The 23,554-nt window shown below is 40.3% G+C and overlaps 1 protein-coding gene across 2 annotated transcripts; it reads left to right on the top strand.

The window, feature by feature from the left end:
• Positions 1–445: 445 nt before the first annotated feature.
• On the top strand, positions 446–15,649 carry SLC30A4 (solute carrier family 30 member 4). Of its 2 annotated transcripts, XM_082290587.1 has the most exons (7): positions 450–1,194; positions 6,036–6,182; positions 10,533–10,686; positions 10,923–11,136; positions 11,432–11,537; positions 13,820–13,954; positions 14,625–15,649. In XM_082290587.1, the coding sequence occupies exons 1-7, from the start codon at positions 804–806 to the stop codon at positions 14,777–14,779; spliced, it is 1,302 nt and encodes a 433-aa protein (XP_082146713.1). In that variant the 5' UTR covers positions 450–803; the 3' UTR covers positions 14,780–15,649. The 2 variants fall into 2 exon arrangements, with proteins under 2 accessions (XP_082146714.1, XP_082146713.1); XM_082290588.1 differs by lacking the exon at positions 6,036–6,182 and having other exon boundaries at positions 446–1,194.
• The last annotated feature ends 7,905 nt before the right edge of the window (positions 15,650–23,554 follow it).

Here is a 23,554-nt window from a genome sequence, read left to right as displayed (position 1 = left end):
CGTCTGTCACAGACCACCATACCTGCATTGTATGGCTTTGGCAGTTCTCAGTCTCTACCTCGCGTGGCATTTACCCACTCAACACAAGCGCACGGAGGAACGGGAACAGCCCCTCAGGCCACCCCGAGGGACGCGCGGGAGCCGCCGCCGCCCCGAGCGGGCCCCGCCGCCCCCGAGCCCCGCACCGCGATCCCCTCGCTCCGCGGGCAGCGCGGGCGCGGCGGGGCTCGAACCCGCGTTCGTCCCGCGCGGGCGGCGCAGGCGCGGTGCCGGCGGGGTCCGCGGGCGCGCAGGGGACGCGGGTCCCGCCCGCCGCTGCCGCCGCCGTGCGCGGGGCGGCCCCGGGAGCGCGCAGGGGTTGCGGGGGCGGCGCGGTGGCCGCCCGCGGCGGTGCGCGGAGCGGAGGGATGTGACGCGCATGGCGGCGGCGGCGTTCCCCCTGCGCCGGCAGGGAGGCGGCCCCGCGCCCGGCGCCGCCTGCCCGGCCGCGGCGTGACCGGGGCTGCGCCGGCTGAGCGCTGCGCGGAGTGACCGGAGCTCCGGCGGTGACAGCGCCTCGCGGCGCGGTGCCCGGCGCGGAGGCGGCGCTGTGGGCCGGCGGTGCCGGGGCGCTCCGCGCCGGAGCCCCGCGCCGCGTTCCGTCCGGCCTGCGCAGGGCCCGGCGGGGCGATGTAGGGGACATGCCCTGACGGGACGACGAGCGGTCGGGGCGCCGCCTGCGAGGGAACAGCTGCGCCGGCGGAGCCGCGCTCGGGCTGCTCGGGGGTCGGCCGCGCCCCGCGAGGCCCCCGAGCGCCGCCGCTATGGCTGGGGCCGGGCTCTGGACGAGCATCAAGTCCCTGCTAGGCAGGAACGAAGACCCCCTGTTCCTGAACGACTCCAGTGCCTTTGACTTCTCGGACGAGGTGGGAGACGAGGACTTCCCCAGGTTTAACAAGCTGCGCGTGGTGGTGGCGGACGACGGCTCGGAGGCGGCCCCGGACACGCCGGTGAACGGGGCGTCCCCGGGGCTGGCGTCCGACGATGAGTCCTTGCTGGACCGGGACATCGCCCTGCGCAGCGCCCGGGCCAGCCGGCCGGACCCCTGCAGCGGCTGCAGCAGCCGGCGGGAGCGCTCCAAGCAGAGGAAGGTGAAGAAGCGGCTGACGCTCGCTGCCCTTCTCTACCTCCTCTTCATGACGGGGGAGCTCATAGGTGAGTCGGGGGCCTTCTGTGCCGTCCCTCCGGCATGGTGCCTCACAGCTCGTCACCCTGCTCCGGCCGTGGCTTTGAAAAGGTATTTGCTGAGAGAAACCATCAGTCCACTAGAGAAACCACAGAGATGAGCTGCACGTGCAGAGAGTGAGAGGGAATAAAGTCCACCTGTATTTTCCATGAAAGAATTTGGAACTTCTCTTTCCTGAATCTCTTACCAATCCCCCGAAGTGGTATTAAATCTGCATATTTTTCTTTGTCTAATGGCTTTTTATTTGTCCTTTTAAGTTTTTAAGGTGTTTTTAACAAAGGAGAAGTGGCATGAACAATTTCAGTCACAGCATTGTTTGATCACTGCCCTAAAATCTTGCTGTGTTTGCAACAAGAGAAAAAGAGGGTATTAGAGTTTCAAATGTGACATTACCATAAGAACAAAACTAATATTGGGGGGGTATTTGTCCTTATTCACCAGATACAGCAATACACATGTTACTTAGAACTGAAAAGACAAGTCCTGAGCTATCAACAGCAATCCAGTGAAAAAGTCACTCTCTTGAGAACTTCTTGATGTCCTGCTGTGCTCTGGACTAGCATGTGCTCCATCCAGACATAAATCATATGAGCACAGTCAATTAAAGTGATATTTCAACCCTTTCTGCTACAACGTGTAAGAATACCGAGTAGTTGCATTAAATTATTTGTAGTTTTTGATAGTATTTGCAGAAGTATAGTGGGGTTTTACCTGAAAATGAGTTCCTATATAAAGATCTGATTGTTGGTCAGAAGAATGAACCTATTGCTCAAGTTCAGCTTTTATTGCTCCCTCCTAATGACCATGCAGGATGAGGAGACCTGTGCATTATACACCAGTCTGTACTGAACAACTGTGATTTATCTAATAAGCTATAGCAGCATAGACTTGAAATAAAATGAGTGTCCCTGAGATGCATAGATTAGCTGTTAAATGTTATGACTTGGCCATTGTCTAATCATTTTTACAAAGTTCAGTATTTATCTTTTAATCTCATTTCCTGTGTCCTGTTACTGTTTGTTTTTTGGATACATCCATGCCATGCAGTGCAAGTGTCTGCTGGGTGTGACTCAGCCTCCTGAAAAATGCTTAAACGCTCTCATCCACTGTCCCCTGATTTGGAGTTGTGGGGAGCACTACACAGTGCCACTACATTGATGTGTATGTTGAGCCAGGTCTCTCCATTGCAATTAATTGCTTTTAAATTTCTTTATTTTCAACATTCAAGTCTGAATCAGAGCTAATCAGATTAATTACTTGCCATAATTCAAACATGAAAAAAAATCAAATCATAAAAACTTTCTGGAAGTGAAGAACAGTAGCATGGGACCCACATCCTCCTCCTGACTTCTGCAAATTAAGTCAATTGAGTGCTCGTGTGAAGTGAGCTTGAGCTCATGCTCTTGGATGCTTTTGCTAGGACAGCTGTGAATTGTGTCTTTAAGACAAATTTGTGCACGATGAATAGGAAGCAAAATGATTGCTAGAGGATAAATAATGCAGTTTGTCCCACAGACGCAGGGGAAGAAAACCCCTAGAATGAATGTTCCATTTGTCAGAGAAAGACCAGACTATTGACTGTGTCTGCCCCAGTTTTATTTGGGGCCTTATTTCAGGAACATGGGTTAATAGAAAAAAAGTGGGTTTGCCCTTCAGCATGTCTCAGTGTGTGGCTGGTCATTAATAACATTGCCACAGTACATCAGCTTATTATGGCTAAGGCACTATGTGTCAAACTGGTTGTGGGGATTTGGCTGAACGCCTCCATTTGCCCCCTGGCTCCATGTTTTGTTCTCTGGCTGAGATTTTAGTTCAGCATGAACTCAGGTAAATTTGATAAGCAATAGTGTTGTATTTTAGGCTTAGACATCCTTTAACACGAGAGTGATGTTAACTGATTGTGTTCCTATCAGAGTTCTGATGTACACTGAATTTAGTTCATCTGAAGGGCCTCTTACTGAATAATGTCCAAGCTGTTGGCAGGTTGATGCTCCAGTCACTGGGAGTGTTTCTACTGGGGCTTTGGATCTGATTCATGCAGTTGTAGACATCTCCATAGCTAGTGCAGGGATAGCTCTAGAAATAATAGATGTTGAGAGTAGAAATACTCTCTCATCACTGTCACATCATCTATTGTTCTTCCCATACAGTCAGGACTTGTGCAGGCTGAATTTGTCTGTACAGAGTGTTAGTGCTGTACTGTGGCTCGTCCTCCTCGGGTCTGGGTGTGCTGCTTCCAGCCATATTTCGTTCTTTGGGCATAGAATCAGAGAGCATTGAGGGCCAGACCCATAAAATATTCAGGCATCCATCTTCCACAGAGGATAATCAGAGGGTTTGGATATCTCTGTACTTCTGTGGATCTCGACCTGAGTGACTTGTCATAGGGCAAGTAATCATCAGCAGAAGAGTAATTAGAGATATAGCCCCCAAGTCCTGGGTCAGTGCCCCACCTGCTTAATTTACTTCACTCCAGCCCTGTACTATGTTCTCTTTGGTTGGTTTCAAATTTCCAAACTTTATGAATTGATCTGAAGCTCAGGTATTTGGGAAACTCTGATCATATAGGACATTTAAACTGACTTCCTTCTATGATCTTTGACAGATTTGAGTTTATGAGGAAAAGGCAGTAGACTCTTTCAGACAATTTTTTCACTAAAAGTCTTTCTGCTGTCTGTTACCAATGTCAAGATGAAGGAAATCTTGTTTCAGCAGCTTTTTTCATGAAATCTTGATTGGCATATTTTTTCCAAACCCATTACCCCAGCCTATCTCAGTGTTTGCTGTTTAGTTTGATGAACAGCCAGATAACAATTTACACTTTGGGGAAACCATTGTGCATCAAGAAATGAAAAACACACTGCAAGTCCTAATTAGCTTTTCTGACAGGGTTTTGATGTCTTCAGCTATGTTTAGAGATTTCTAATTGATCATCCATGAGGAGAACTGCTGTCCTTCACGGGTCACTGAAAACAGTGGTGAGCCATCAAGCTGTCTATTTGTAAAGGTTATAGATGTCTTTTTTTCCAAGTTGCCAATTGTATTTAAACATCCCCTAGGCAGTACCTTTAACCGAGCGATGAACCGATACCTTTAGAAACAGAGAACCTTTGATTTCAGAACTCCATAAATGGCGATTATGTTTCTTAATCCACATGCTGCACTATGTTTAGCTTCAGTACCTGAATTCCTTCCTTATAATTTTATTTTGAAAGTCTTCAAAAGTGAGAGGCTAGCTGAAGTGGTATTGACTCTTCTTGGACTGAAGTGATTCTCAAGATTAATGCATATGAATCAACATATATACTATAGATAATGATATGTATAAACTGCTGAACTAAATGTCCTTGGATATAAATTATTGTTTCTTCTCTGTTGACTATAAAAGAGGCTGAGTTGCACTTTTCTAAGTGATTTTTTTTTTAAATTATGGGAGAACAAAAATTAATTCAGAAAGGAAAGGCGTAACTCATTTTACTTAAAAAGCCGCTGAATTGCTAAATCTTAAAAACTCATTGTTTTTGAGCTGTGATGGCCTTTTGGAGAATTTCAGCCTCAGAAGAATTTGACATAGAAAGTTCTGAACAATTGAAGAAAGGGACTGGAGGAAAGGAGCTGTTTGAAATGTAGTGCATTTGGTAGTTACCCACAGCACAAATAGTACTGCAGTACCAACTGTGCTCCGTGTTTGGCTGGGGAGGAAAGAGTAGCTCTGTCTGCAGGTGTGTACATAAGAACACCCACAGCCACACACACAGGTTTTATGACTAGTCTTAAAAGCAATCAGGCAGTTGTGAATTCCCCTTTGCTATTTCTTCTGGTCAGCCTCTTCTCTAAGACAATTTTAACTGTATACGAAGATTTCTTTATTTGAAATGTTAGTTGGAGCCTGAAGCCTGCCAAATGGCACACCAGCTGCACACTTTGCTCAGTACAATTTACAGGCTGCACGACAATCTCAAGGTAAAAAGAGAAACCAAATCATAGCTGAGCTGACACTGAAGATGTGATCTTTTCTGAGATAATGGGCTTACCTTCAAGCATATGGAAGACAACACAGCCTTGTCCTTGATTCCCCTTTGTATAAGGGATACTTAAGCAAGAGGTGTGCTGTTTAAATCTCTCACCCATCCAATAGTAGCACTAGCAGTTGAATTGGAACAAAGATATTCACCTTTGATCTCAGGTTATTTGTCTCAATGCAGCTCATAATTACAAGAAAAAATTATGGTAATAACAAAGAAAAATGCTGTACAACTGAAAGTCATTGTCTGCAATAGATATTGGCAGAACGTACATGCTTCTTCCAGGACAGGGAATAATTAAGGTTAAAAGATAACGTAATAAAAATAAAAAGGGGACAGGGTAAATTGCCTGGTCATTGAATCTTTGGACTTCTGTTCCTGTTCTGTAACGTCAGAATGTTTAACAGATGTAGTTTAAGAAAAGAATCAGTTGATTAAACACATGTGCAGTAATATGTAGAGAAAAGATACAAAACTGTTTTGGACCTGATCTTGCAAATATTATGATGCAAGTAGTCTCTGTTAGAATTACAGGAGTGAATCCTTTCTATGTTACTCTTAATAGAAAGCACACTTGACTGCACTTCTAACTATGGTGGCTTTAAGTTATAGCAAGGCATTTTTCTTGTAATGGCAAAACCTCCTCATGTTTAGTGAGTATGAGAAGGGCTCTCATGTACTTACTGCACTATTCTGAAAAGAAATAACTGTAAGCTATGCAAGAAGATATTACGGAAAATAATTTAAAGTGTCATGTGTCCTGACTTTTCCAATTGTGTTTTCAGGTGGCTATGTTGCTAACAGTCTAGCAATTATGACAGATGCACTTCACATGCTAACTGACCTTAGTGGTATTATTTTGACCCTCCTCGCTCTCTGGCTGTCTGCAAAATCTCCGACAAAGAGGTTCACTTTTGGATTTCATCGCTTAGGTATGTAGATAGCAGATTTTGCTATTAAAGAGTATTTTAAGCAACAACTGTAAAGAGCACCTAATTCTAGAAGAATAGGTAGCTAGAAAGAAAGTAGCAACAAACCTAAGAGTTGCTTTAACTGACTCTTAATGTCCTTTCTGGCCATCGTGGATACACTGCTTAGCTTGTATTCCCACAAGTGAATAGACTGAAAAAACCAACAACTTGGCCAAAAGTTTGATGGCAGAATTTCATTCACTGGGAGCAGGGCAAGTCTCTCCATCTCTGTCAACTAGGACTTAGCAGAGTCAGAGTTAAATCCTGAATGCTTGATTCACCTTCCATCTTGAAGAGGGAGGCTGGGGAATGGAATTCATGATGACATTGTTGGTGCAGGAGCTGTGCATGGCAGCCCATTGTTGTTCACAACAGATTATTGCCAGTACCCAGGATTTACAAAATCTTGTTGACTTCAGCAGAATTGTGATACTGGTAAAAGGTCCTATTCAATGTGAAAAATTACATTTTAATCCCCTACTGAGAAGTTATGTAGAACATATTATTAGAGAGCTCTGCCCTGCCAGAAGTCGTATAAATCAGTATTCCTTTTGCATTCCCCGAACTACAGAAAGCTGAGGTCAAAATTTCCCATGGTTTGCAAAATACAGCAAGTTACTTAACCAGTTTAGGTGTCTGTAAAAAGAAGTATAAACAGAATTATGGACTAACCCTTGGAAGAATATTTTCAGGATTTCTTACTTCATGTTTGGAAATGTAATGATGATAAAGGGTGTTTTCATGTGGTTGCTAACTGGATATAATAATTCATAATATGCAGCTGCAGGTCTGTAGACATTTTAGCAAAAGCTTCAAAGTTTCTTTTTCATGAAATAGATAATTTCTAGTGTCACAGTTTTCTACCTGTTTTCTATGACACTCTACAGCATACATTTTCCAAGGAATTTCAATCTTGTGTAGTCACTATTTGCAATTCTTATTTTTGCTGCTAGAACAGCAGTAGAATTCAACAACTCCATCACTCTTTGTCATTTGTCATCAGTTAGTCACTAGTGCATGAATGCATAACTCTGTACACTAGCTAAGCTCTCTGGGGCTCTAGCAAGAAAGCAGTAGCAATGCCAGCATTTCCCATTACAAACTTTTCTTTCATTAAGTTTTAATTTTGTGATAGGAGCTCCCCTGATACTGAAACCTGACCTTGCAGGCATGCCCCTGGCATTTGCTCATACTCTCCAGAAGGATGTTTGTTAGCATTTATACATGCTTTAACCCTATTTCAAAATCATTTGGGTAGTTTCTATGTCTTTGTAACTTTTCTAAAACCAAATAGCATATACATTGAACATGCCATGGCCTAGATTAAAACAGGGGTGTATCTTAAGAAGAATAAAAGGAACTTGCTTAACCATTAAAATCTTGCTCAGTCCTGTAAATTTTCTCTGACTTTGCAATTAATGTGAAAGAAGAAATCCCTGAGGATTCCTGCCACCTCATTTTCTATATATTTTTTCTTTCCATTTTACTGCCAAGAAAAATACTAGTCAGACTGGTCCAGTGGTGGTCCATGGGCCAGATGTGGCCCATAAAATTAGTCTGTACTGCCCTTCTCCCTAGGAGAGAAGCTTCTCAGTTCTGCAACACTTGCTCCTTTTCTGCTCCCAGTGTCAGTAGGTGGTCAAGGACTAGAACAGGTTGTGGAGTGTCCTCAGTTGGAAATACATGAAATTCACCTGGAAGCAGCCCTGAGCCACCTGCTGTAGTTGATCCTCCTTTGAGCAGGACTACACAATTTCCAGGGTTCCTTTTTACTTCAGCCATCCTGCATGAGTAGCAGCAGTGCAGCTCTCTGGAGGAGGAGGAGGAGAGCCTGGGGCTGGGGAGAAGAGTTTCCGTGCTGCACTAGGGAAGAGGAAGTGGGTAAAGGCCTTGCCAGGGACCCCCAAAATGCAGATGGGATGGTTCAAAATTACTACACACAGTCTTTTTAAAAATCACATTTGTGAAATTTATTTGCCTGATTTTAGGCACCCAGTCTGAATGCTGTGGCCTGAGGGCCCAGTTTCACACATCAGTGAGTGCTGGCAATGGAACAAAGCAGTTTCTAGGGTATATCCTCATTGTAACACGTTTTTCCAAGTAACCTATATGTAAGAAGCTTGTCAGCAAATAATACCAGTTCAAGAATAGCTTAAATTTCACAAGAGAGATGCTAAAACATGTCGGGATGTTAAAAATAGGGTACAGATTGGGCATCTGTCAGAAAAAGATGTGGAGCATTTTTTTAAAGCTGGGAATACGTGCAAGAACTGTCTCATCACTGACCTGCTTTGCATTAAGTTTTAAATTAATCCATACATTCGGTAGGCATGAAAATGTTCTAAAGAACAATGTTTCTGGTACTCATTATTTTCGTTTTAGAATGATGAATTTTCAAACTTGTTCCCATAAACATTGCTTTGTAAAAGCAACAGACCTGTTAGTTATCTAGTTGAATTCCAGAAAGAAGTTAGTGCTAATTTTCATTTATTTGAATTCTCCTTGCATACATAATATATAAGTTCCATCTTCAGTTTTATTCCATTTTCAGTGGTGAAAAGGAAGCTGACAGATTTAAGAATGGGTTAGAAAAGTGAAGACAAAATAATGGAAATTGCAGTCATGTTGAAAAAGAATTAAATTCTTGAAGCCAAAAATAGTTCAGTTTCACCACCAAGTGCAGATACCTCCTTTTCAGCAAGACACTGAGCAGATTTAAGCATAGATATGGAACCTGGCACTTTTCCATTGCTGCAGAGACAATGTCAGTAATGACAGAATCAGACAGTCCACTGAAACAGTGCACAGTTCATTTCACAAGAAGTGAAAGATCTCAGCCAGATTTACAATGCTGACATGACAGTGACTGTGGAAGAAACTGCAAGGAAAACACTGGTTTCCATTGCAGATAACATGGGTTTAGATTGTAAAAGCACACTGTATTGTTTCTCTGGTAAATGCTAATATGCTATGGCTTGACAAGTTTTTAAAAAAGCATTCTGGAAAACCTTCTAAGCAATGTATTGTGTATTTTTAAGGCCATTGCCAGCTTCGTAAAGATCACTTCCATTTGCATGGATATTTCCAGAATTTTCAAGTTGCTCTGAAATCATCTCAGATTGTGACAGTTCCCTTTCAGAGCCTTGTTACTGCCTGGTAATGCTGTTCCTCATCCAGGCATTGACACACAACCCAGCAGCTGAATGCGTTGGTGTGAGTGTCTTCTCCCATAATGATGCTAATAATTCAGTGTATGGATCAAGTGATTTTGGTGATATTAAAATGCTGATATAACTGCATAGGGTTTTTTTCTGTAATACTCAATAAATAAAACTAAAACACTTCTGAGTTAGAAATGACAACTGTAGTAACCAAAGTTGTACTGCATGCTGACAGATTCAAAGCAGAGGGAGAACAGAGGCAATTCTCAGACGAGTGTTCTTAGAGCTATGGTATAGCCAAGGGCAGAACTTTGCCCTTACTGGGGAGGAAATCAGGGCAATGTGTGGAACTAGGGGGAAGAACAACCATTACAATTCCAAGTAAATTAATTCCACCTCTGAGTTTGCAGAGGAAGGCTGAGATCCCAGTGATCCATCTGGCAAGTGACAGTAATGAGCATTATGCATAATGATTACAGATTACTCAGGCATGGCTGCAGATTTACATGCAATACAATGGAGTGAGCATTAAGGTTTTCCCAGTGCTTTTTGTAAAGCCCTGTATTAACTTGCTTATAACTGGGACAGTCATTAACTGGGCTAATGTTTTCTCTGTCAGCTGTATTGCTTTTATTTTGTTACATTTCAGCTGCTGCACAGCAATAGTTTTAAGAATATGAAGCTAGAGGGTAAAAGTAAGTTTATGATAAAAGCAATCAAGTGGACCATTTGGAAGTACCTATTTTCTTTATGGTAGGACCTTAAACTTTTGTTTCTCTTATTGTGGGTGGACTGGTGATGTTTGAGATCACCTGTCCTCCTCACCCCTGGACAGGGCCTTTGCTTGCGACTTCTCAGGCAAATGTTCTGGGTTGTGTGAAGAAGTCAGGATCATCACCTGTGCAGAAGTTTTCAGAGAAAACATAATTTGAGGTATACACTGATGACAGGGACATGTGAAGGAGTAGATTAGAACAAACTCCATTGGTTAATCCTATTTTACAAGTTTTATTTGCCACACAACTTGTTTGTTTATATTAGGTATAATATGCATAAAGTAGTTAAAACAAGGCCCTGTCCACATTCTAATTTGGAAATAAAAATGGATCTGAGACACATTTTTATAATGTTTTTTCCTTTCTGTTTGCAGAAGTACTGTCAGCCATCATTAGTGTACTGCTGGTCTATATCCTTATGGCATTCCTCTTGTATGAGGCTGTTCAGAGAACTATCCATATGGACTATGAAATAAATGGTGATATAATGCTCATCACAGCAGCCGTCGGTGTTGCAGTTAACTTAATGTAAGATCTCTCTCTCCATTAACACTCACAAATGTATTTCTGAATAAGCTGCTAATTCATTCATGGCCTGTAACTTCCTCTTGGGATGTAATTTTGCTGGACCTCTGAATTTTCATAAATAAGACAAGAAATTACACTGAATACTACTTTTTCAATTACTTGGTTTAAAATGAAAAACACCAACAAATCCTCCCTAAAGCCTGTTTCTTGAAGCATTTTTCTTCTTCCACTTTCAGAATGGGGTTTTTGCTGAATCAATCTGGCCACCTTCACTCCCACTCCCATTCCCACCCTCACTCTCACGTACCTCAGCCGAATTCTCCAAACACAGCCCAGGGCAGCAGCCATGGACACAGCAGCCTGGCCGTGAGAGCAGCGTTTGTCCATGCCCTGGGGGACCTGGTACAGAGCATCGGGGTGCTCGTAGCTGCCTACATCATCCGCTTTAAGGTAAGGAGGGGCCTCTTCTGGAGGCACGGGGCAATTCTTGGCATTGCAGCTCCGGTGATTAAAGTAAAAAGGGGCCTGGTTTTATAAGTTATTTAAAATATCTGTGGTATTTTATGATAAGCTTCATACATTCATGCAAAATAAGCAAAACGGTTTCTATTACATATTTTCTAACCAAGCAAAAAAAAATTATTCATAAAATTTGGAACTAGAAGTAACTGTGTTTTCTGAGTCACATTTGTGTAAGGGAGCTTGTTTTCATACATCCTTTGACATTGTGAAATTTCCCTTGCAGCCAGAATACAAGATTGCTGATCCTATATGTACATATGTATTTTCCATACTGGTGGTTTTTACAACAATTCGAATTCTGTGTGACACAGGAGTTATTATTCTGGAAGGTAAGATCTGTGCCCAGTCTGAAGTACCTTACATGCCAAATACCAGTGAGCATTGGCCCTTTCTTGATATCATGATCACCATCTCTAACTGGGTTGTGCCTGGAGATCTGTCTGTATTGGTGCTGCTTTAGTCTGGTGGTTCTTTATGGTTCCTCTAAATTGCAGCAGTCTTTAGGTGTCTGACTTGGCCAGAACAACACAAGTCCTATGTCTGCACACTCTTTACCATCAGGAGATGGGGAAGTGAAATGTACAGAACTTTCCTGTGTGTCTGCAGTGACTCTCAGCTAAATCAAGTGAACATTTGCCCAGACTCAGTTCTACACTCTCACTTTAATTACTTGTACAGTTAAAATGAATGTGAATGCAGGTAAAAGGAGGAAGCAAGCTTAGCTAAATGGCTGGACACGTGGTTCATGCCTGTCCTGTCTTCCCCTTTCCACAACTGCATTACTTTGAATTACTTGTGTGTATCTGCTGTTCCCATAGGGGAAGCTGCAAGTTAAGAGTGGTGTAAAAAGCAGAAAAAAGGGAAGAAAAAGCTGAACATAGGCTGAAGGATCTTATCTCTTGTGACATAGAAGGAAACATGTCAGCAACATCCTCTGCTTTATCATAGCTTACATGCCAACTATTACTGCTTGATCTAGTACTATTACTTTATGAAAGTAAAGATGTTAGGGCTGGGAGAAAAATCCTAGGTTTTAACTGCACATTCTTAACTGTTTCACGTGAATTATCATGGACTTTACTTTTATTACGTTATGAAGTTAAATCAGAAACCTCAGAATCTTCAGTCAAGTGCTTTTGCTGTCACTTAAGTTTAAAAAAAAAAAAAATCAAACAAAGTGGAAGTTCACTGAGAAGGTAAAAATGATGAAATTCACTGAAGAACCCTCCAAGGCAATAGATTTAGCTGAAGAAAATAGATAAGACAAACTAATGAAGTATCAGATTCCAGATGTTTTGAGTTGTAGCTGTTTGCATAGGTATCCCAGTTGTCATAAAAATCTCTAAATTAATGATGTCATTAAAAGTGATGATACATGGGCTTTATGCATGCTAGGGAACTTTGCCAACTCAAATTCAGGATCTCCAGAGAATGGACTTGTGTTTGTACTGGAAAGTGCTTCTGCAACATCAAGGCCCTTGAAGCTGTATCAACATTTAGTATTAACTTAAGCTTCCTCATTATACTAAGAATGCTAAATTAAAAAATTAAATAGCTATCCAACACAAGCAATGAGATTCCAGCTTTTAATATAGATTTATAAGGCAGAATGGAAGCCCATCACAAGTACCATGTAGATACGAGAATTTAAGTCCATTTTTCCTGGGAAAAAGAAAGCTGTACAAATACCAGACAGTTAGCTAGTTATTTATCAGCTAAATAAATTTTGATGGTCTCCACTAGAAGGAAAATTTTGTTTCATATGAGACAATCCTAGACACTGAACTTTCAAAAGAGGTAGTATGGAACTAACATAATTTAAGAGACAGTAAGGCAGCAGGTTCAGAGAAGTCATGCAAAAAGTCTGAAGAAATTTGAGAAGCAAGTGGCTGGACTCCTCATAGTATATATAAAGAAACTCCATAAAACTAGAAAATAAGCAATAAAAGCTACTATAGAATCAAAACTACTCAGAAAGAGTTTGTTCAGTACTTGTATTAGTTTTTGAGCCATGTTGATCATCTAAAATTTTGATTTTGCCCTTTGTACAGATAAAGGGCTGGTGATGGTTAAGTTACAGAGGTGCTGTTGAAAATACCTAAAGGACTTGATCTCTGATTTGCAGAGATGACACACTGTAAGACACAGTCCTCTGTGGTGACCACTGCACATGGATTACTGTAGCCTGAACATGATACCAGGTACCTGAAGAGAAGTTTCAGGAGACAGGCCCTAGCATTTTATTTTTTAACAGATTTTGGCCTTAGAGTCTGGCCTAAGCAGTTACTGGGGGCTAGAAGCTGCAGTAAAGTTGTCAACAAAATTACATAATTGCAAAGGATCTAACGTTGGCTGTTGCCAGAGAGTGGATTCTGGACAGGACAGATTCCAGTTGTGACAGCACTGCAATTCCTGTACAACTTCTGTATCCATACTGGACTTTACAGGTCCATTTCCATATTATTTTCTGTTGATAACATGGAAGTTACAAATCACTTCCAACAGCACAAATTCTATTTTTTTTTGACATTGAGATCTGTCACGACATTTTAAAGGCTACTGAAACTTTGCAGAAGACAGAATTAATTTTATCTCATGTTTGGCATCACAGGAGTTCCAAGGCACTTAAACGTGGATCGCATCAAGGAAGACTTGATGAAAATTGAAGATGTTTATTCTATAGAAGATTTAAATGTTTGGTCTCTCACTGCAGGAAAAACAACTGCCATAGTCCACTTGCAACTAGGTAAGATGCTGGATTGCATAATTCTAAATTATATCCAAGTGTAGGATAAACCCTGCCACTTCCTCTTCATATTATTATTTAAGTTGAACCAAGAAATATCATTCTGGGGAAAGAAAATCTACTAACTCTGGTTTTGTACAGCAAGGAATAGAATACCTTGGCCCACAAACACATGGTGTAAATGAAAATTGTGCAAATAAAATAGATTCATACCAAAATACCCAATGCAGATTCTTTGGGTAGGGGAAAAAAAAGCAACACAAAATTTCTCCTCAGAAATTTTCTCACATGTTTAGGGAAAGAAAGGGTGAAGTTTTAATATGGATCAACCTAACATATGAAAAAGAAATGTTTTGCCAAAACATGTGCTGATTCAGACATCTAACAATACTACGAATATATCTTAGTACGAATATCAGTTTTTAGTAAGAAAGCTCAGGTTTTTGGGGGAAAGTGTCAGACACACAGAGAGTTCTGTCAAGAGAGGTGTAAAATAATAAAGAGAGTTATAATAAAGAGGTCACACAGTGACCACAAGAACAATACTAAATTAATAAACAAGTGGAGCAAAAATTATTCTCATCGGTGACACTGTGAGAAGTTTGAGAACATTTGGATTGCCCAGGTTTCTTACAGAGTGAATTTATTAATTATTTTCTTAATTTTCCAGTTCCTGGTAGTTCATCTAAATGGGAAGATGTTCAGTCCAAGGCCCGACAACTGCTGCTGAACACGTTTGGAATGTACAAGTGCTCTGTCCAGCTTCAGAGTTACAAACAAGAAATGAGCAAAACCTGTGCGAGTTGTCAGAGTTCCAGTGCCTAATTTCATATGTTTTGGGAACTGCTGCCTTATTCTTTACCTTATGTAGTCAAAGACTGAGAGCAATAAATGCAAAATGAAAATTATCCAATAGTAACCATTAATATGTGGATTTTTCCATGGGACATGCAGCAGGGAGAACTGGTGCTGCAAAAAGTGCAGTGGTTGCCCTACAGAACATGTATTTCACTCTCTCCCTTGTACTGGTTTATTCAATTTATTATGATTTTGCGACAAAGCTGGTTTTGGATTATTGTTTACAAACTGGAACATGGCTCTGCAGATACCTCACAAATTACAGTCAAACATTGTCCTTTAATCATTATGTACCACAAAGTACCTGCACTCCAAACAGAGCATCAAGTATTCAGTATTTCATTCAAAAGTCTGTAATGCTGATCATACCAGGGTTGCACAATATATCACGATCCCCAAATTCATTATTCAGTATTTTTACAATAGTAATTTTCATACAGCATCTCAAACTATTAACACATACATTAAGTTGAATTCTTGTGGAAACTCTCTTCAGAGATACTGCAAAATACAGAATTTACTGTACCCAGACCAGAAAGTTAGCTTTAATCTGGGCATTCAGAGATCCAGATAGGAAGATCCTGGCCCAGACTTCTGGTATTTAACTAGAGACTCAACACTGGACCCAAAGTGTTTTAAGTGATCAGTTATCATTAATGTATTTTAGAATAGGATTTATACATTAGAAACAGGTTATTTATTTTACAAAGTTTTGACTTGTAAGATGAATTTTATTATTAATAATCTTGAATGTCTAAACCATCATTTGATTCACGTTAAAAGGCCAGTTGATTAGCATGCATTCTAATTGTAATTAATAAATGTCCCGTAATTGATCATTTTTCCATGATTGTTTTGTTTTAAAAGTAAAATGATAGATGTTTGACATGGAAATACTCTCAAATGCCATCTACAGAGATGGGCATCTAACAGGAAAGTGGGGAGCAGAAGTTATAGAGATGCACAATTCCATCCATCACAATCTCTGACCTTTTCATCTTTGCTTTGAGCACAGCATGGCAGCATCCTGATAGGAATGCCACTGCAATAGCAGTTCCCACTACTTAGCTTATGAATAAAGCAAGATCCAAGCAAGCTCAGTAACCTAACGGTGTTGGACAACAATATCATAACAACCTACAGTGGCAGAAAGGGCCTTTTGTATTTACAGAGAGGAGGCAACCTGAAAAGACTGTGTGTTCATCTGGACAGCTCAGACTCCATGAAGTGGAACTGTCTGGCCTCATTGTGGAACCCCTGTATTTTGAATGTACACAAGATAATAAATCTTGACACTAATGTATCATACACCTACAAGCTCAGATTTAATCTGCTTCTGAAGTCATTGACATTGAAGAAGTTAAGGGCAGCAAAAATACGACCTACAAAGTTCAGAATATGAGAAGAACTTGGCTTCAAATATTTTTTGCTTATTCTGTACTTTCATCTTTATGCAGAACTTCCACTAATATGAAAAGTAGTTCTCTGTGTGCATCAGAAAGGAAAATTTTTGCCCGGTTAAGGTTATTGTGATACTCAGCTGTGAATACTTCAGCTATTGTCTGTTTTAGAATTTTCATCAGGCTGATTTGTATCTGCATTTGGCGGTAACAATCTTGGCTTCTTCCTTTTTTGGAGGTAGGGGTCACATGATGAATTTTTATTGATGAAAACTGACAGCACATTGTGAATTTGGACAAAGTGCACATAACACTGGACTGTGTTTGTATCTGTTTGGGCAAGAAACGGGAACACCCGTGTACAGCATGGGAGCACGTGCAGCTCAAAAGCAGCACCGCGCTCGGGAAGGTGATGCTGCAATACAAACACTCTCATTAATTAAGCCATATCACAGTTCGTGAAAAATGTGCATCCCATCCTTACAAACTTACTGGCAAAACCACCCCAAACCACAAACAATAGGTATTTTGCACATACTACTGCTCAAATGGGTTTTAATTAAATTGGGGTTTACAGTCGATGTAATTAGATGTTGAAGTACAGTAGACATGTATTGTATTTGCAGTTTTTTAATAATTTACTATACATTTGTTTAATTGAAAAAAAAAGGTGTGTTGCTTTATTGTGGGTTTTATCAAATCAATTATTAAACTTCACATTGTCTTATAAAATATTTATTTGTATTTCTCTATCTCATCATCTTTGAATTGTTACAGCAATCTGATTCGTAGGGCAGCTGTGTTTTGAAATGTCTGAACACTCAACTTTAACTCAGTTTGCAGATGCTACACATAGAATTAAGTCTCTGCCTTTAGTCAGAACAATTTAAGACTTGTGATTTCACACGCAACAATTGCACTTTAGAAAATATAAGCTGACAAAGTATGGTGAAGGATCACCATAAAGCAACTGGCAAAACATTCCTGAAACCCTACGTACACCCTTGAGGGGCCCTTGTTACCAAGGTCTGTAGACTGGAAGTTCAGAGAAAAGGCAACAGAAGATGAAATGAGAATAAAGAAGAAAACAATCAGTAAGTTTTTATAGATACTTCAAGATAATTTTCAGTATCAGCTTAGAGAAAAGGGGCATTATTATAAATAAGGTCTCGTGTCTTTCCAAACCAGATTATTTCATGTGGCTAAGATAGTTTACACACTCGTACAGTATTCTTTTCCTTCTAACAAATCCTCTGCTTGAAATGAAAATGCATATACTTGACAGGACTTCTTTCTCAGCAAAAGACTTGAAAGATCTGAGCAGGCTTCCACAACTAGTATCCCTGTTTTCCAGAGCTGTGCTGGAATGCTCTTGCTGACTGAACAGATGAAATCCCGAGAAAATTCTGCCACTTCTGAAAGTCCACATTGGGAGAAGGTTTTTCCTTTCTAAATCTGTGATTGTCACCCATCCTTTTCTGAAGCACAGATACAGTTTTGATGATAACCTACTCATATGAGTCAATAAAACATTTTCATATGAGTAGACTGCAAACCCCCACATCCCACTCTTTCTTCCTGAAGTGTTCTTATCCTAAGAAGAAAATTATCAGAAACATATTTTGTTTCTGAATGTTTTCCTTGCTCAATTATGTGTTTTGGTCTTTGTTTTTAATTGTGTTGCTATTTTGTCTTTTCAATACCAGCAGCATTTCTTTCTTCACTAGCAGAATTACCATTTAAAATGCCATACTTGAATCTGGTCTTCAATTATGTTACTACTGTACGTATCTGCTACTTCTTGCAGAATCACTCCCAAGTGGCAGAATGACTCAGAAAAGCAGTAGGCTGGCATTTAAAAGTAATTTTCTGACACAGAACCAAAAAACCCAAAAGACACCCATCAAGTAATGAGTGGCAAGAATTTTGTTCAGGTATTTTGGTGGGATCTCATAAGGACACTGCACTGCACTGCACAGGGCAGGGCTGTTAAAGCATCATTTCTCTCTACAAATAACTACAAGAGTGTAATAAACAAAGATGGGTAGTTGGGTAAAAGACACGGTACATACTGCAGCAGCTTCCTAGTCCAATAAACTAATCCACTGCCAGAGCACAAGTTCCCTTGGGATCTCAAGCACAGGGGACAATCCCCTGGAAATATCCAGCTCATTTCCCTCTATCCATCCAAACTGGCATTGCCAGGGTCTTTTTTCTTGCTGGTTGCTCCAAGCACATTCAGTTTTTGCAGGAGTTAGCACAGCAGTGGCATGTTTTACCAGCTCTTTGCATTGTGCCACTGCTCTCAGCTTCCCTCTCTGTTTTCTTGCCATATTCTGTCCTCTCCACAGGCTTGCCCTTGCCTGGTCATTTCCTCTTTGATTGATAGATTTTAAAAAAAGCCTTCAGCCACCAAGTTGCTAATTCATAGGAAAGACCTGATCTAAAAGCCTCTATATTCCCTTTCTACCATATAAAAAAAGATAAATGTCCTCCACATTCTCCACCCTTAATTCCCTTTCCAGTTTTACCCCATCCTCCCCTCTGTAACAAATTGTGCTGGGTACTGGCAGTCTCTGTGCTCTGGAGCTTGCAAATCCTGCTCTGTTCTACTCTTCTTATTCCATTTTCCACAGCTGAATGCCCTAGGAAGGACCCTACGTGCTCCTTCATTCTCTGAAATACCTGACACAACTTTAGAAACTACTAGAATAAATATGGATCCTTTCCATTTACTGCTCTGCAGCCTCCACAGCAATCTGCTCTTCAAACACATGTATAGCTGCCTTCTATGTGTACAGCTGTAAAATGATGGTATCCTCATAATTATATTTGGTCTTTTGAGTATTTTTGCACTTTTATCTCTACTTTCCTTTTCTCCATTGTTTTTTCTCAGTATCACACAGTTTGAAAGCGACCGGTACTAAATATGCAGTACAAAATAACTGCTTTTATTACAGCTATGAAGATTTACACCTTTTATGGCATCAATTTGTGTAGGGGAAAAAAGCCATTTCATAAGTTAAAGTATAATTTCATCCTTAAGATGACTGCTTCATGATTGCCTTATTATTATAGATGGTAAAAAGATAAGTTGGTTCTCCAGGACCATTATCAGCCAGTACATGAGGGTACGTGAAACCAGTCAGTGCTGTCTGTCCAGAGTGTGTTTTGCATTGTTTTATATAGTAAACTAAGTACTGATGTACACAGGATTTTTAGTTCAGCTGATGAATAAATAAAAGGACCCAGATGGCAAGCAGACTAAAAATTTGCTTTTATCATAGGTGCATTAAGAGCATCCAAGTCCCTGCAATCTTCCTATTTCTTTTTCCCAAAGCACACACAAAGAAATTATTTAATAAACCCCTAAATAAACTGATGAAATGTGAACTAGTAAAACCAGTTACCTTAGTCTAGTATCTGGCCTTTTAAATTCAAAACAGAATTTTTGAGAAAAACACCGTAAACAAACATTTTCATAGCTAAGATGATGATCCATAGTTCAATGTAGCATACAAATATTCTGCCTTTTTTTTTACTGATTTCTCGTTTCCAAGCCCCCTGTGGGAACAAGCCTGACACACCTGTACAGACAAGGACTCCCCTCACCTGGGAGCCTTCCAGGCCGTTCCCGACTTCTCCAGACGATGGCGCACCGTTCCCAGCGTTAACAAACAGCTGTGCGCTGGGGAGGGCCAGGGGGACTTGCCGCGGGCAAGGGAATATAATTTGTTACACATTCTAGAAATGTCTTATTAGTAAGTAAAGAAACAGCAAAAACACTCCAAAACACCACCCAACCTAAAATACGCCCCCACCAAACCTTCTTATTTTTTTTCCTGAAAATAGCAGGGGGGGATTTAACGTTATCATGGATGCAATAAGGAAAAGCACATACCCAGCACAGATTGGCTCATCTATTACCGGGAAGGAGTTTAGATACTTCTTGAAGGCATATACGGGTAAATACCATAAAATACATGCTCCAGTGCCTTCCTCCAGTTAGAAACATCTAATAAAAAAATCATATGAGTAGAAATTAGTTGAGGCTACAGATATCTAATTAGAACAGATTAAATGCAAACAAGGTAAGTTATCAAGCAAGCCCTTTGTTTCTATGAAAACAAGTATTCCTTCTTTGGGGTGCTGAATTCATGTTTCCAAGACAACAGATGCTGCCATCTGAAGCATTGCTGACTCTGCTTTTTTTGTGAAGAATCAGAGGACACTTTCAATCAAAAACATAAACTGAGGGAAAAAATTTGTTTTAAAGTAAGCAGGTACAATTATAAATGTCAAATATTGTTATGTTTACACACTGCAATTGCTAGTACAGTGGTGGTTTTGGATTTAGTTGAACAGACTTCAGAGAGAGAAAATTCAGATGACAGGGGCTGATGAACTCAGAACCACAACTTCCTTCCAGTAAAGTCTTCTTTCATTTCTTCAAGCTATTAAGCAATTCTGTATTTTCTAAGCTTTTGCACACACCTTAAACTGGAAACAGAAATTACCCAACCAGTTACACACTGGTTTCTTTCTTTCTATTTGCTTTAAATATAACCTAGATGGACTCAGTGAGGATGGTTTTCAAGCAACCTAGCTTCCTCAACTTGCCACAGAGCGAAGTTCAAGTCATAGAATAGAAAATTCAAAGGAAAGTAACTCTCTGCTTATCAAAAGTTAAAGGTTCATGGGTAGTTAGCTGTAAATGAAGATATCTTTTAGATATGCTCACTTGTGAATAGCTATGCAGGCTATCTCGTTACGTTAACTCTATTAATAAAGTGTCTTTGTAAAGCAGCAATGAAAGCAGAATATTTTTCTTCCACAGACTTACTACATTTGAGATTCTCTGAGGAGAGGATCAAGAGAAGAGGCAATTCCTAATTTTATCTGTCAGAGCTAGAAGGAAGCTGCTCATGGAGGTGGAGTAATAACAAAATTAAATCTCAATAATTAGCCCACCACCTGCTATGGCTAAGTAGAGGTATTCATACTGCAGGGTTGTTTGCCCGGATTATTTTTTTTTTTTTAATTTTTTTTTTTATTTTTTAAGAGTTCATATCTTGTTTATGATACAAGGTGTGTTCGTGTGCAAAAAAAGGAAGGAGGGGAGAAAACATAAAGCCAGATCATGTGGGTTCTGCAGATAGCAACTGGGAAACATTAGACTCCATTACATTACCATGCAACCAAGTATGACTCATTCTGTATCTGTGGTGGTCCAACACCAATTTCCTTTACAGACTGCAGCATTAATTGATCTGTTGTGCAGTTCAGCTTAGTTCAACTAAGACATCAGATGGTTTTACAGTCATTTTTCTCTTAAACAAGGTATGTTTTACCTGTCTAGCTTATACCACAAACTTTCATTACTGCATGAAAAAAAGAAAATTGGAGTGTTGCCCCCATCTCCCTTCTTTGTTGGGTTGCCATACTTTATCTGTTTAGTGAAGAAGAAAAAAGCTCAGTAAGTAAAGAACTTATCTTAGTTTTTGCTTGTTTAAAACTGATTACACTTTTCTTCAACAAATGTATTGCAGCTACAGCAATACCCCTGTGCTGTACTATTCCTTAAGGAATGCATGTTACACCTGTGGCACTGCCAGCCACACAACTGTGAGGATTTCTAGAAGCAGATAGGAAGGTTCTTTTTGGTTCTTTATTGAGGGAATCCATCTATGACTTTGATGGTAATTTTTGTTTACCGTAGAGGGTGTACACCTATGCCCTTTACACCTACTGAGAAGTGACACTCTCAACAGTATATGCTCAAACACAGACTTCCTTGTAACACCCTGTTTTGTGTAGTGCGAAAGCTTCCTCTTTGAACTAATACAAATACAAATACAGGAGCTTGAGCAGAGACATGCCCAGTTCTTAAATGTTTTAACTTTTCTTAAGAGAGAATTTTCAAAAAACATGTATTAGTACATAAACACAACCACTACAATTTTTACTGTATTAATTCCATGCCTCCCTGAAATCAGTATAAAAACATTCACCTAACTTCAAACTAATGTTTTTTCATCTACTTTGTAGAACATGCTATTGTAACACTGGAAATATGACCACAAGTTTGGCAATGACCAGAACTGCAAATCATTATGACTAGGATTGTGCTGCAGATTTCTGCTTTTGTGAGTGAGGTGGATACTGCAGTCTTGAAGACAAATTAAATTTTTCTGACGATAACGTTTCATTCAAAGCATTTCCCAAGAAGAAAACTAAACACAGTAATGGCAGCATAATGCTAACATATTTAATAATGCTAACAGCACAGGCAGCATAGTGCTAAGTGTCTTCAAAAATACTTAGGCTTTACTGAATTTTAGAAGTCACCTCAGAAGGCAAAGATGTATCATTAAATGAAACCGTTTTAACAGCTTCAATAAAACCCCACCTTTCCATTTGTTTTAATGCAGTGAATATGTGATTTATCAGCAGTGGATGACTTTGCTTTTCTTTGGCAAACTGATAAGATTTTTCTGTTACTATCAGAGATCAGGACTTTTTGCATTTACTTCCTTGTTTGTGCAGCAGCAGCATCAGATAAAGGATGGTGTTTATTAGTTACCTGCCTACTGGAAATACATTTAATTCAATTAAAGAACTGACACCCAAAAGGAGATCAAGAATGTGATAGTTTTGCAAAGCTTGAACTAATTTATTTATATGCAAGAAGTTTTTCAGACTTGTGTGGCTTTCTGACCTCTCAGCTAATACACAACCTTGCAACAAAAAATTCACATAGGATACAATACTGAAACAGGAAGGGAAAGAACTCCAGTTTTCACTAACACTGTGCTGTTGACAGTCTCTGTTATAATCTAGCGGGGAGGTAAATGTTCCTCATTTACACCTCACACCATGCACCAGTACTTTCTGAAGATAAAATACAGCTCTGTGCAAAAGGCTGATGCAGCCCTCGAGCCCACAGTCCACCTCTGGTGCCAAATACTGTACAAATGAGTAAAATGATACAAAATGGCTTGAAAAGCAAAGACTTCTACAGAACTGTAACTGTGAAGTGGGATGCAGGCAGCTCTACCTTGTGACTGCATGCTTTCATGATTTAGGCAATGCTGACAGGATTGCTACAGAGCTCTGGTCCCCAGAGTCTATTTTTGGTGCTGTATTCTAATGACTTATCCTCCAGAGTCTGTAGATTCTCAGTTTACCATCCTCTGGTAACAGCAATGTCTGTGCAGAATTCCCATGCCCTTCAGCAGGGAGTTCAGATTATAAAATCAACGGCTGTGATAAAAGTTCCAAGTCCAAGAGCTATCATCTCCCTCCCCCACTTCAGCAACACTTGGGGTCAGTGAAGTCAGCA

The sequence above is a fragment of the Coloeus monedula genome (assembly GCF_965178545.1).
Source record: "Coloeus monedula genome assembly, chromosome: 14".
In the NCBI taxonomy this organism is placed as follows: Eukaryota; Metazoa; Chordata; class Aves; order Passeriformes; family Corvidae; genus Coloeus; species Coloeus monedula.
Note: the sequence above shows the minus strand (reverse complement) of the source record. Positions and strands in the feature narration are given on the sequence as shown.

Excerpts from the sequence above, each read along its gene's own strand:
- SLC30A4 (XM_082290587.1), top strand. The coding sequence starts at position 804 with ATGGCTGGGGCCGGGCTCTGGACGAGCATCAAGTCCCTGCTAGGCAGG. Across the intron at positions 6,183-10,532 it reads TTTTGGATTTCATCGCTTAG|AAGTACTGTCAGCCATCATT; the intron begins GTATGTAGATAG and ends TTCTGTTTGCAG. Across the intron at positions 11,538-13,819 it reads AGGAGTTATTATTCTGGAAG|GAGTTCCAAGGCACTTAAAC; the intron begins GTAAGATCTGTG and ends TTGGCATCACAG.